At 36.4% G+C, this 13,081-nt stretch overlaps 1 protein-coding gene across 4 annotated transcripts in view; it reads right to left on the minus strand.

Annotated features, from left to right (window-relative positions):
• The window catches only part of LOC137249748 (cilia- and flagella- associated protein 210), a 176,833-nt gene that overhangs the window by 1,720 nt on the left and 162,032 nt on the right, over positions 1-13,081 (minus strand). For all 4 annotated transcript variants that reach the window (XM_067781577.1, XM_067781578.1, XM_067781579.1 and 1 more), the window contains one exon: positions 7,815-8,327. In XM_067781577.1, the coding sequence (XP_067637678.1) occupies positions 7,815-8,327 (513 nt within the window). The remainder of the gene's footprint in view (positions 1-7,814; positions 8,328-13,081) is intronic.

The following is a 13,081-nucleotide window of genomic DNA, read 5'->3' on the forward strand; positions in this document are numbered from 1 at the left end:
TCAGGTCTTCAGTCACACTGTTAAGGTCCAATCAGCCGGTCTACGGTGGGTCTATATATTTCCCACAATACGCTCGACAGGACCTTGTATGCGATTCTAAGCCTGATTCTGTGATATTTGGCGCGGACCTAGAAAACTTCTAGTATTTGCCAGGAGGACGGTGTTATGCTATGACATAACAATGTAGATACATTCAGTCTATGTGGTGTCTTTATTGACCGTCCAGTTCAATTTAGCCTAACCTGACACCTCAACAACAACACAAGTCGACAAAAGTTCAAAAAAGTACAGCGGCCTTATTGCATTACTCGATTGGAAAGACAATTTTTTTCAGACTCAGAAATGAGCTAATACTTTTCGATAAATCTTCGGTACTCCTCATCTCAATCGGACTTTATTTTGGTTCTTGTTTTCGAGGTACTAGAGTTCGCCCAGCTGTTAAATTTAACCACTACTGACGTCAGTAAACCTTTGCTTCCTTTTCATATCATTTCCTTTTCTTTATTTTCCCTTCCTCCCTTTATTCCAGTAACATCACCACAATCAACCAAGATTTTGCGTTTATAAATATGAAAGAACTTCAGACTTGGCAATTGAAGTTTATTTCGTCTTGCCCATTCACATACAAAATTTTGCTAAGCACTTGATCTTTAAAACAAACTTCTGGTAACAGTACGGATTCAATCAGTCTATGTGAAGTCTTCATGGACCGGCCAGTTCAACCTAACTTAACTGTTATAAATATTCTCCCTATACAACAAAATTACTTGCTAACATATTGTTACGAATATTAGCAAAACTAAGGAGTGCTGCCAGCTCTAAGCCGATCTAAGCAGTGACGTGAATGCACATCAATAATTCAATCATTATGTATCTACATAAACGAATAAATAATTGCGTCTACACATATGTACACATTCCGACGAGCAACATTTACATACAAGGCAGCAAGAGATGAGATGTCACACACCGATGAATTTACTTATACGCTTATGTGTGTGCGGGAGACTGTAAACTACAAACACATGCATATACCTTATCTGAGTTGTCACAAGAGAGAGCAATAATTTGTGCACGTAGTTGTGGCTGGCGATTTTGTAGCCGAAACAACTAGTAACTTCTGGAAATCGAAGAGCCTAGAAGTATGCAGCGTAAACTATAAAAGCGGCGCCAGCGAGTAAGAAGTAATTCAGTTTGATTTGAGTTGTCAAGCAGTTTGATTAAGACGATATCTAGCGAGCAATAGCAGTGCTATTTTGAATAGTAGAGTTTCATTGAGCTATCAATCAGTGTGGTTATTAAGCAAGCTATTCGTTGCACAGTTTGTTATTGTGAAGTACTTTAATAAAGGCCATTTTGCATTATTACAAATTGGAGTTATTTATTCAACAGTTTAGCGATACGAACCTAGCAAAAGGGGCAAATAAGAGGATTTGCAAGCAATTTCGTTACAATTGGTGTCAGAAGAGGAATTGTTGAATAAATTCCAAAGGACAACAAGGACATGGCAAAGTTCGGTGAATTGAAGATCCAGCAACTAAAGAAGGAGTTGGAGACCCGTGGATTGAATACAAGCGGCGTTAAACTTGAACTTCAGGCCCGGCTACGAGAGGCAATGGAATCAGAAGGAATTGATGTGGAAGAGCATGTCTTTCATCTTGATAGCGAGGAGACAACAAAAATTGAAGAGAAAAACGAAACATCGCAGACGGTTACCAGTACAGACTTGAACATGATTTTAGCTGCAATATCTGCTCAAACATCGACAGTGTCATCTCAACTGGCAGAACAGCAAACATATATGGAATCGCAGGAGAACCGACTAACATCGAAGATTGAAGCACAACTTGAAGAACAGAAGACGTATATGGTATCCCAACTGGAGTCGCAGGAAACCCGTATAACATCCAAGATGGAAACGCAATTGGACGAACAGAAGACATATATGGCATCCCAACTGGAATCGCAGGAGACACGCATAACATCAAAGATGGAAGAACAAGAAGAGCGCTTATCATTACAGGTGGCACAAATGTCTTCACAGTTAGAAGCACAGGAAGCAAGGGTAACATCAAAGCTGGAAGCGCAGGATGCAAAAATCGCTCAATTTCAGGCAGAAGTCGATGATTTGAAGGGTCGTATGGAGCAGTTACAATTAAATCGTCCAGCAGTTTCAGCGAGTAATCCAAAGGTAAAAACACCATCCTTTGACGGTTCTGTTCCTTTCCAGGTCTTTAAGCTACAGTTTGAGAAGACCGCAGCAGTGAACAACTGGAATGTGGAAGATAAAGTTGCCGCGCTCTTCGTAGCATTGAAAGGACCAGCTGCCGAAATCTTACAGACTATTCCAGAGTACGAACGGAACAGTTATGACGCATTGATGGCTGCTGTAGAACGACGTTATGGAAGCGAGCATAGAAAACAGATATTCCAAATTGAGTTGCAAAACCGCTACCAAAAAAGCAAATGAGACATTGCAGGAATTTGCTTCAGATGTTGAAAGGTTGGCTCATCTCGCAAATGCGGACGCACCCGTGGAATACACTGAAAGGGTAAAAATCCAGAGTTTCATAAATGGCATACGGGACGTGGAAACGAAGCGAGCTACATACGCAAACCCAAAGCTGACATTTTCTGAAACGGTATCACATGCATTGACTCAGAAAACGGCGTCATTATTGAGTAAACCAGCATACAAAGCTCATCGTGTGGAAGTAGAAAGGCCGGAGTGGGTAGACACAATTTTGGAAGCACTAAGGGGATCTCAACAGAAGAATGCCGGAGTTATTAAATGTTTCAAGTGCGGCAACCCAGGTCACATTGCACGTCATTGCGATCTTGGTCCTAATAGTTCCAACAATGTGGGTGGCCGTAAACGCAAAGCTGGCGGAAATGAGCAAGAGCGTGTCGAAAGTAAAGAACGAAAACTTGCCCCGGCTGTTGAATGTCCTGTGATATCTGTGTCGCAGATTGGAAGGAAATCAAGCAGTCTTACCATCAGAGGGAATGTGGATGGTAAAGAGCGTGTACTGACTGTAGATACGGGGGCATCTCATTCCTTGATTCGATCTGATTTGGTCTACAGGGGAATAAAGTCATTACCTGGAGCGAGGTTGCGTACGGTCACAGGCGAATATAACCAAGTTCAGGGAGAAGTAATATGTGAAATCCTAATTGGGAAGGTCATGGTTCTACACAAATTCGTTGTGGCGGAGATCGTTGATGAAGTTATATTGGGAGTGGATTTCTTGGTTGACCATGACATCAAGATCGATATGCAGAGAAGGGTGATGCATTATGAGAACCAAGATGTGCCACTTAACTTCAGTTTGGAAAAAGGGTTCAGCAGTAAGCGAGTGCTGGTCGAGGAGATTCGACAGAGACCACGAAAGTCAAGGAAAGTAGATCGAGCAAAGGTTGATGGATCGAATGTGCCAAATAAAGCGAAATTAAAAGTACCTGCGAGGAAAAGACCGGCATCAACAAACCCTAATGGACGCACTAAATTCACTGAAAGAATTTTTCAGAAAGAATGCAAGGATGATTTCAAGCCAGCGCGCACTTTTGTTGGGAAACGTCGGAACGATACTGAGTATGTGAAGCCAATCCGTCAAGAACAAGCTCTACAAAGTAGTTCTTCATTGACCAAGCAACAGAGTGCGAGAGAACGATCCAGAATAATGAGTAGTAAGATGGAACACAGGTACGACAGGGAAAATAATTCGGAAGGTTTCCGGAATGGAGATTTGGTACTGTTAAACAACCCTCACCGGCGGAAAGGTGTCCCAGTCCAATTTCGGTGCAGTTGGGAAGGCCCGTACAAGATTGTGAAGAAGCTCAGTGATACCATCTACCGCATACAAAGCATTGAGAAACCACGGAGTAGAAGAGTGGTACATTTGGCGATGCTAGCAGCGTTTAGATCGAGAGATTTGTCTGATCGAGACGATCAGACTTAGGTGGAGGGCAGTGTTACGAATATTAGCAAAACTAAGGAGTGCTGCCAGCTCTAAGCCGATCTAAGCAGTGACGTGAATGCACATCAATAATTCAATCATTATGTATCTACATAAACGAATAAATAATTGCGTCTACACATATGTACACATTCCGACGAGCAACATTTACATACAAGGCAGCAAGAGATGAGATGTCACACACCGATGAATTTACTTATACGCTTATGTGTGTGCGGGAGACTGTAAACTACAAACACATGCATATACCTTATCTGAGTTGTCACAAGAGAGAGCAATAATTTGTGCACGTAGTTGTGGCTGGAGATTTTGTAGCCGAAACAACTAGTAACTTCTGGAAATCGAAGAGCCTAGAAGTATGCAGCGTAAACTATAAAAGCGGCGCCAGCGAGTAAGAAGTAATTCAGTTTGATTTGAGTTGTCAAGCAGTTTGATTAAGACGATATCTAGCGAGCAATAGCAGTGCTATTTTGAATAGTAGAGTTTCATTGAGCTATCAATCAGTGTGGTTATTAAGCAAGCTATTCGTTGCACAGTTTGTTATTGTGAAGTACTTTAATAAAGGCCATTTTGCATTATTACAAATTGGAGTTATTTATTCAACAGTTTAGCGATACGAACCTAGCAAAAGGGGCAAATAAGAGGATTTGCAAGCAATTTCGTTACAATATTTTGTATCGTATTCATATGTTATATTGCAGTTTTTAATTGGGAAAAAAGTTAGAAAAGTTACCAAAGAGTGGGAAAATAATTTCACTTGCAAAATCAAAAGTGAAATTCTTCTTCTTATGCTTTGCTTGCAACAAAATTTGAAAGTTGACTACTTTTTCATATCAGATGGCGCCAGTGTCGCCCAATCTATCGTTATCTATAAAAATACGTGTAATCTACTCATAACGCATAAGATTGAGTTTCAAGTCATATGAAAAACTGCTTATATAACGGGGTTTACGAGCAGAAGTCATTACTAACACATACACACGCCTATAACTAGAAGATGAAAGTGAATAACATAAAGGAGAAATAAATAAGCAGCTGTTCAGTTTGATTTTAAACACGCCAAATGTGAAGTACGCATGTGATCTACACCATTTCTAGTTGTAAATGAGAAAGTGTCATTTGGAATTGAGAATAGTTACTTTAAAAAGATAAAGCATCATTTGAAAATGAGAATAGTTACTTGAAAATGAGAAAGCGTAATTGGAAAATAAGATTAGACAGTTGTAAATTAGAAAGCGTCAAATGTAAATGCGAAAGCGTTATATGTAATTGAGAATAGTCAATTGTAAATGCGAAAGCATTACTTCGATATGAGAATAGTCACTTGTAAATGAGAATAGTCAGTTGTAAATAAGAATAGTTGTAAAGTATTATAAAGTCTCAAATAAAAATGCGAAAGCATTGTAAATTCGAAAGCGTTATATAGAATTGAGAAAAGTAAGTGCATTTTGAATGAGAAAGCATTAAGTGAAAATGCGAAAGAAATATTTGTTATTAAGAATAAAAATTGCCAATTGAAAATGTGAAATTCATTTTATTGGGTACTTTTAACATTAAGTCTAAATAAACGTGTAAAAAATAGTATATTGAGTAATGACAATAACTACATATTAGTATGAGTTCAATGTACTGCCCATGAAAGAGATGCCCACATGGTAATAGGCGAACAACGGACATCCTTTGCATTTTATTCACGCACACAGTACAATTGTCTTTAAACTCCGTTTTGGTACCTCCCGAAAAGTTCGGTTATAAGTTTTTATTTGATCAGTTACCGACAGACTTAGAAATAAATTCAAATATGTATTTACATATAACTTACTTGGAGTCTACACTTTTTAATCGTAAAGTGGTTTATGTAAAAGTATAACGTAATGGTTCCCTCTCATTACCCATTTCCCACCACTGTACAAGAACTTGGACTTCTCTTCAAAAAATGCATAAGGAGTCCGAAGTTCGCAGGACACAATGGGAATAATCAACATAGTTTATTAATACCTAGTGTTATTTTAGTGAAGTAGTGGTTAAATACCATCCTAAAAGCTAACCATGGTTTTAAGTTATTTAAGCAATTAGTTTGGATCTGCTGTCTCATTTACAATTTACCATTCTCATCTCCATATGACGCTTTCGCATTTTCAAGTGATACTTTCTTATTTATAACTGAGTACGTATTCTCAATTACAAATTACGCTTTCGCATTTTCATTTGATGCTTTCACATTTACAAGTTACTATTCTCATTTTCAAATGACGCTTTCGCATTTACAATTCAATATTCTCATTTACAACTGATTATTCTCATTTAAAAGTGACGATTCACATTTCCATGTGACGCTTTCGCATTTACAATTGACTATTCTCATTTCCAAATGACGCTTTCACATTTATAATAAACTATTCTCATTTACAACTGACTATTCTCAATTACAATTGACGTAATCGAAATTTCATATACAGCTTACATGGGATCTTTCCGAAAGATATAACTATATCTTCAAGAAATAAGTTGCACTTAAAATTTTACATTGTTTTGTGGGTTGGTTTTCTGCCTTGGCGCCAGAGACTTGCCTTGCCGCCAGAGAGCTCAAGTAGCGCACGGAGCCATGTTGATACACATTCTACTGGAACCTATTTTTGCTGTTTTAGTATGTCGGTGCTCTGTTGAAACCAATTGGTGCGGACAGTAAACCTACTAATATCTTTTACAGATTATTTAGCTATTTCCTAAAGTTCCGGCAGTATATAACTGTTAGATATAGTTCGAAACCTAGTGTGTGCTGGAGCTGGGCATTTACACAGGTAGTGGGCGACTATTTCTTTGCTGCTTTCCGCGCCACAGCTCCTGCAAATGCTATTAAAAGGGATCCATATTCTCACAGCATGCAGGCCATACACCCAGTGTCCCGTGATTGTGCCAGTGATCCTAAAGATTTCTTTCCTTGACTTATTGAGTAGGTCCTATGTTCTCCTACTATCGTTATTCGGCCAGGCTTGATTGGTTATCTTGCAGGTGTCTGAGGAGTATCAGTTGGAGACCGCTTACTCCTTAAATCTGCTTTGTATGTTTCTTTTGATTGATGTAAGTGAATGATGCATATCGACTGCCTACACAGAATCCAGAAGAGCAGTCGCAAGCTCGTCTACCTTCGCATTGCCCTCAATGTTCCTGTGACAGGTACAGTTATATTTGTCAAATCAGCTGTGGCATGAATCGATCTCTTGCCGCTGCTGACGGGCTTAGATGAGGTTATTGGTGAGTTAAGCGCCATGAGCACTGCTTGGTTATCTGAGTAAATGTACACCTCGCCCCTTCTCAAAGAGTGCTCTGACAGAAGCGTACACGCCCTCTATACCCAGAACTTCCGCTTGGAAGATGCTCACAGAAGACACCAGCTCATACACAGCTGATATTGTATTGGGGAAAAACGTAATGAAAATAGCATTGAAACGTGTTTTTAACACTTTCAAGTAAAAATATCTCGAAAGTTAGAACCAATTTTTTTCTTAGATTCAAACGAGGGCCTTTAGAATAGTATAGGTCGACTTGTGTAATCATTGAGTTGCGATTATTTGAATAATCTAAGAACATCAACTAATGGAATAGTGAATTTCGATTAATTATACGAATAGTTTTAAGAGCCCTAATCTGGATATGGAATTTCTGTATATATTGCTAAATTATGAGGTAATTCACAAGGTCTCCTTTATGTCGCATGTACTATGTTTTCATACAATTTTATATAGGAAACCATGGAAACAACAACATACAACTTACGACCTTACAGCGAATATGACACTCTTGTGAATTGCCTTTATGTAATGTAATCCATCATACTTAGCCTGCGTTGCTCGACCATTTTCATAGCTTCCAGCGCATTTTTACGCAATGCCGCACGTTTCTTCTCCATAATTGCTTTCTCTTTTTCGATTTGTGCCTTAATTTCCTGATCCATCGCCTCGCGTGCAGCACGCTCCTCCCTGATTTGCAACTTTTTCTGTTCAATACGCTGCCTACATGTCTCGGTCATTGATTTAAACACATCTCTTTTGTAGGCATTCATATTTTGTTGACGTTCTTGTTGACGCTGTTGATCCTCTTGTATGAAAGCCAAAGCTTGATGTTCACACGCCAACGCATCCATACATTCCTGCCTTTTAACAGCTTTTTCGAATTCTTTATTTATGTTGCGTTGTACATTGCGCGCGCGCAAAACTTCACTTTGCATGGCTGCTGATTGTAGTTGCTTGGGACCTGGTTTCAGCTGTTCGATTAGGTTTTGAGCTTTGGCCAATTTCTCATTACGTTTGCGTTCCTCATTTTCCTTGGATTGATGGAAATCTTCGTTCACTAAAATGGTTTGAGAAAGGGAAAGATGAATGAAAAATTAGACTAATTATATCCTTGTCAGAAATTAGTTGGAAACTTGGTAAAACTAGAGGAAGGAAATTAAAGGCTAACAATGCTCATTCATCCATCCGCCCATCGGTCCGAAAGCTCATCCTTATGTATTTATACCCAGCTATACTTGTACACAGGGTATTATAACTTTGCATAACGGTTCGTTCTACAGGTATAAAGGAATCGAGATAGTGTAGACTTCCATATATCAAAATCATCAGTATCGAAAAACAAATTTGATTGAGCCATGTCCGTCCGTCCGTTAACACGATAACTTGAGTAAATATTGAGATATCTTCACCAAATTTGGTACACGAGCTTATCTGGACCCAGAATAGATTGGTATTGAAAATGAGCGAAATCGGATGATAACCACGCCCACTTTTTATTAATATAACATTTTGGGAAACACAAAAAACCTCATTATTTAGTAAATAATACACCTAGAATGTTGAAATTTAACATGTGGACTGATATTGACTCTTGATAAAAATAAAAATTTAAAATGGGCATGGCACCGCCCACTTGTGATAAATCAATTTTTCAAATATTATTAATCATAAATCAAAAATCGTTAAACCTATCGTAACAAAATTCGTCAGAGAGGTTGCCTTTACTATAAGTAATGCTTTGAAGAAAAATTAACGAAATCGGTTAAGGACCACGCTCACTTTTGCATAAAAGATTTTTAAAAGGGTCGTGGACGAATAAAATAAGCTATATCTTTGCAAGCAAAAAAGAGCTCTATATCAATGGTATTTCATTTCCCAAGTGGATTTATAACAATATATAGGAGAAACTTCAAATTAAAAAAAAGGGCGTGGCACCGCCCCTTTTAAGACTAAGCAATTTTCTGTTTCGGGAGCCATAACACGAAGAAAAATTAGTTCAGAATAGAACCATATGTATATGTATTATTGCGCAGCCTTGTAACACTATTAAGCACACAAAACCAACAACAAAAGCATTTCAAGTGTACAGCTGGGTATGTAATGTTCGGTTTCACCCGCACTTAGACTTCCGTACTTGCTTTGCAATAACTTTCATTTGAGTGAAGGTATTGTAATGATATTTGACATGCTATTTCTGCTGATCACGAGTAAATCTTGCACTAAAAATAGGTATTATCGGTATGTAACCACGCCCACTTTTTACATATCAATTATTTCCTATAAATATATTTTTTCGATATTCCGATGCCTAATGGAGCTATTATCTTCAAACTTGGCAGGTAGGTTGGCTACTCAATAAACATAAACAATTTGAAAAATGGGCGTGGCAGCGCCTACTTATTAAAATGAATTTTCTTTTGCTTTCGATAGCGATATCTTCTGAACTCTTAAAGATAAAATTGCGAAATTTGGAGCGCAGACTTCTTATTCAAGGTTGATCTGTTCCAGCAAAAACTGTAATAATCTGAGGGTAACCACCCCCACTTTCTATATAAAAATACGAAAAGACGTGTTGGAGGCACATATATCGTAACATCTCTGTAATTTATAAAGATACAATGCTAAAATTTTAGAGGGCAAGTTCCGTAGATAGGCCTGACATAATATTAAACAATTTTGAGAAATGAGAAAGACAACGCGAACTAAAGCCACGTATACCTTATTTGACATATATATATATGGGGTATTCCATCCCATTTCGACCAATTTTGAACCCGACCCCTTTAGAATTGGCTGAAAGTTTTTCTTCTTTTTCTAGCTTACGAAAGACGTTTTTCAGAATTTTTTCAAATTTTTTTGTCCAACTCAAATATATTATGAATTTAAAAAAAAAACACCGTTTTTGTTTTCAAAATGCTAAAACTTTTTCAAAAATTGACCGTTTGGGATCTTTTTTTTTAAAAAATTTGTTTTTAAATGTAGTTTTCGGAAAAAATACAAAAAAATTTTTAAAGTTTTTTTTTTTAATTTTTCAGTTTTTCGAGATTTTTCGAATTTCGCCATTTTTTTTTTTTTTTTTTGTTTTTCTCATAAAAAACTTCAATCAATTCTGCAATCATCCCCACTAATCCCGGAGTGGGCCGATTTTTTTTATTTAATTGAAAAAAAATTTTCAAAAATAAAATTTTTTTAATCTATTTTAATTATATAACAAAAAAATGTAAGAAAATGATTTTTAAGTATACTTTTCTTTATATATTATGTATGTTTATATCATGTTTACTGTGTCAGTCATTAATCCTGGTTATTTTAATCGTAGATTACCATAATATATAAAGAAAATAATACTTAAAAATCATTCGAAAAATCTCGAAAAACTGAAAAATTAAAACAAAAAAAAACTTTAAACATTTTTTTGTATTTTTTCCGAAAAGTACATTTAAAAACAAATTAAAAAAAAAAAAAGATCCGAAACGGTCAATTTTTGAAAAAGTTATAGCATTTTGAAAACAAAAACGGTGTTTTTTTTTAAAAATTCATAACTTTTTTTGAGTTGGATGAAAAAATTCTGAAAAACGTCTTTCGTTAGTTAGAAAAAGAAGAAACACTTTCAGCCAGTTCTAAAGAGGTCGGGTTCAAAATTGGTCGAAATGGGATGGAATTCCCCATATACATATACATATATACACGAAGTGCAGAAGCACGGACCATGACAGCATCAGATGAAGCGGCTCTGGGAGTGTTCGAGAGAAAAGTTTCTTCGAAAGATTTATGGACCTCTACGCGTTGGCGATGGCCAGTACCGAAGAAGATTTAACGATGAGCTGTACGAGCTCTACGCAGACATCAACATAGTCCAGCGAATTAAAACGCAGCGGCTGCGCTGGCTAGGCCATGTTATGCGAATGAAAGATGACGCTCCGGCCAAGAAAGTGTCTCTATGGAAGCAGAGGTAGAGGGCTGCCCCCACTCCGCTGGAAAAACCAGGTGGAAAACGATTTAAACCGATTTAAACTCCCTTGGTGTTAGCAATTGGCGCCGGCTGGCAGAGAGAAGAAGCCAATGGCGCGCCTTGTTGGACGGCCATAATCGTTTAAACGGTTAAGCGCCAATTAAAAAATAAAAAAAACGAAGCTGGCTGTCGTTGTCAACCGATTTTTGTTATTTTTGACCAAAGGTGTTCTTATTTTAACATCGAAGATGCAAACCAAACTTCATTAAAGCTCCGTCTCATAAGCAGTCCTTCATATAGATGCATTTAACTCAATCTTATGCAAAATGAGTAGATTGCAAGTATTTTTATGGAGAACTGGAGATTCAGCTACACTGGCGGCGCTGACATGAAAAAGTAGCCCAACTCCCAACTTTTGTTGCAAGCCAAGCATAAGAAGAATTTGACATTTGCTTTGGCTAAGCGTGCTTTCACACTTTACAAGTGAAATTATTTATCCCACTCGTTGGTAACTTTTCTAGCAATTTTCACAGTTAAAAACTGCAATATAACAAATCAATAGTACACGAAATATATTGACAAATATTTTTCTAGGACAATGAAAATGTTTATAATAGTGATTCGAGTCTATGCAAACTCCCGATCAGTGAAGTATCCCAAAAGCCACGAATCCGCATTGAAAACTTGAGTTCGCATTCTTTTATTCGACTCGAAAGCTATCAAATCACGAACACTGGTTTTCAAAACCGAAACGAATTTCTTTCGAATCGAGTTTATGATCTCTCGTCTGATATCTACATTTAGCTTTTAGTGGTCCTAACTTTGGTTGATAGCCGCTGAACTGCTTCAGGTAGCGTATGAACACTAATTCTAAACTAGAACATGCTATTTACAATGATATAACTCCAAAAGATTTGCTACAGAATAGGGCAGAACTGATACGGAAAAGGCTGGAAATAATGGCAACAAAATTTGTAACAAGTCCTAAAACGCCTTTTAATGAAGCCGCAGGCCTACGCATATTCAATTTCGAAATAAAAATTTTAAAGACTTAAACAAAATGAAGTTCATTCATATTTTTTATATTGGGACTTTTATAATATAAATTGTTCGCTAACGTTATGTTACTTTAAAAAGTCGGACAAAAATAATCATTATGATTCAAGTAGCTCATAATTATTAAACAAATTTTTTTGTTTATATTGCAAAGTAATAATTTCGTTCCGACTTTTACAAATATTTATTATAATTATTATGTCTCTGGTTGACACTAATCATTACTTTTGATTATCTTGGTCAGTTTTATTTTATTTTTTATTGTGCTACTTAGAAAAAAGTAATGAGTTTATGAAACAAAAAATTTTATAGCTCAAAACTATTTCCTAATTAAATAGTAAAGTAGTTCCTAATTAATGACACAATCATATTTATTTTTGATAACTTTTTGTATTGATTTAACTATTACTTTTGATCATTTCATATTTTTAATATTTTTTGAATTACAAAAAAAAATGTGAAAGAATAAAAATGAACAGCTAATTTAAAAGAAAAAGTTATCAAAAATAATCATTATTGTGTGCCAATAAAAATGTACTTGTATTTGGAAATTATTCAGTGCATGCGATTAACGATAATGTTTCTAGCAAGAAGGCGAAGAAATAATAAAAAAAAAAATGTTTATTAAAAACTTTCGAGATAATCAAATGTAATTAAAAAGCCTTTTTTTAATATTTTGATTATTTTTGTTTCTTTTACAGTAATCGTAATTTTTTTATTATTTTTTTAATCATTTGAAAGTTAGTCATTAAAAATGGAAAATAGTGGCAATCATTACCATTAGAAAATATAATTTAACAAGT

Source organism: Eurosta solidaginis, chromosome 4, assembly GCF_040869045.1.
Source record: "Eurosta solidaginis isolate ZX-2024a chromosome 4, ASM4086904v1, whole genome shotgun sequence".
NCBI classification, from domain to species: domain Eukaryota; kingdom Metazoa; phylum Arthropoda; class Insecta; order Diptera; family Tephritidae; genus Eurosta; species Eurosta solidaginis.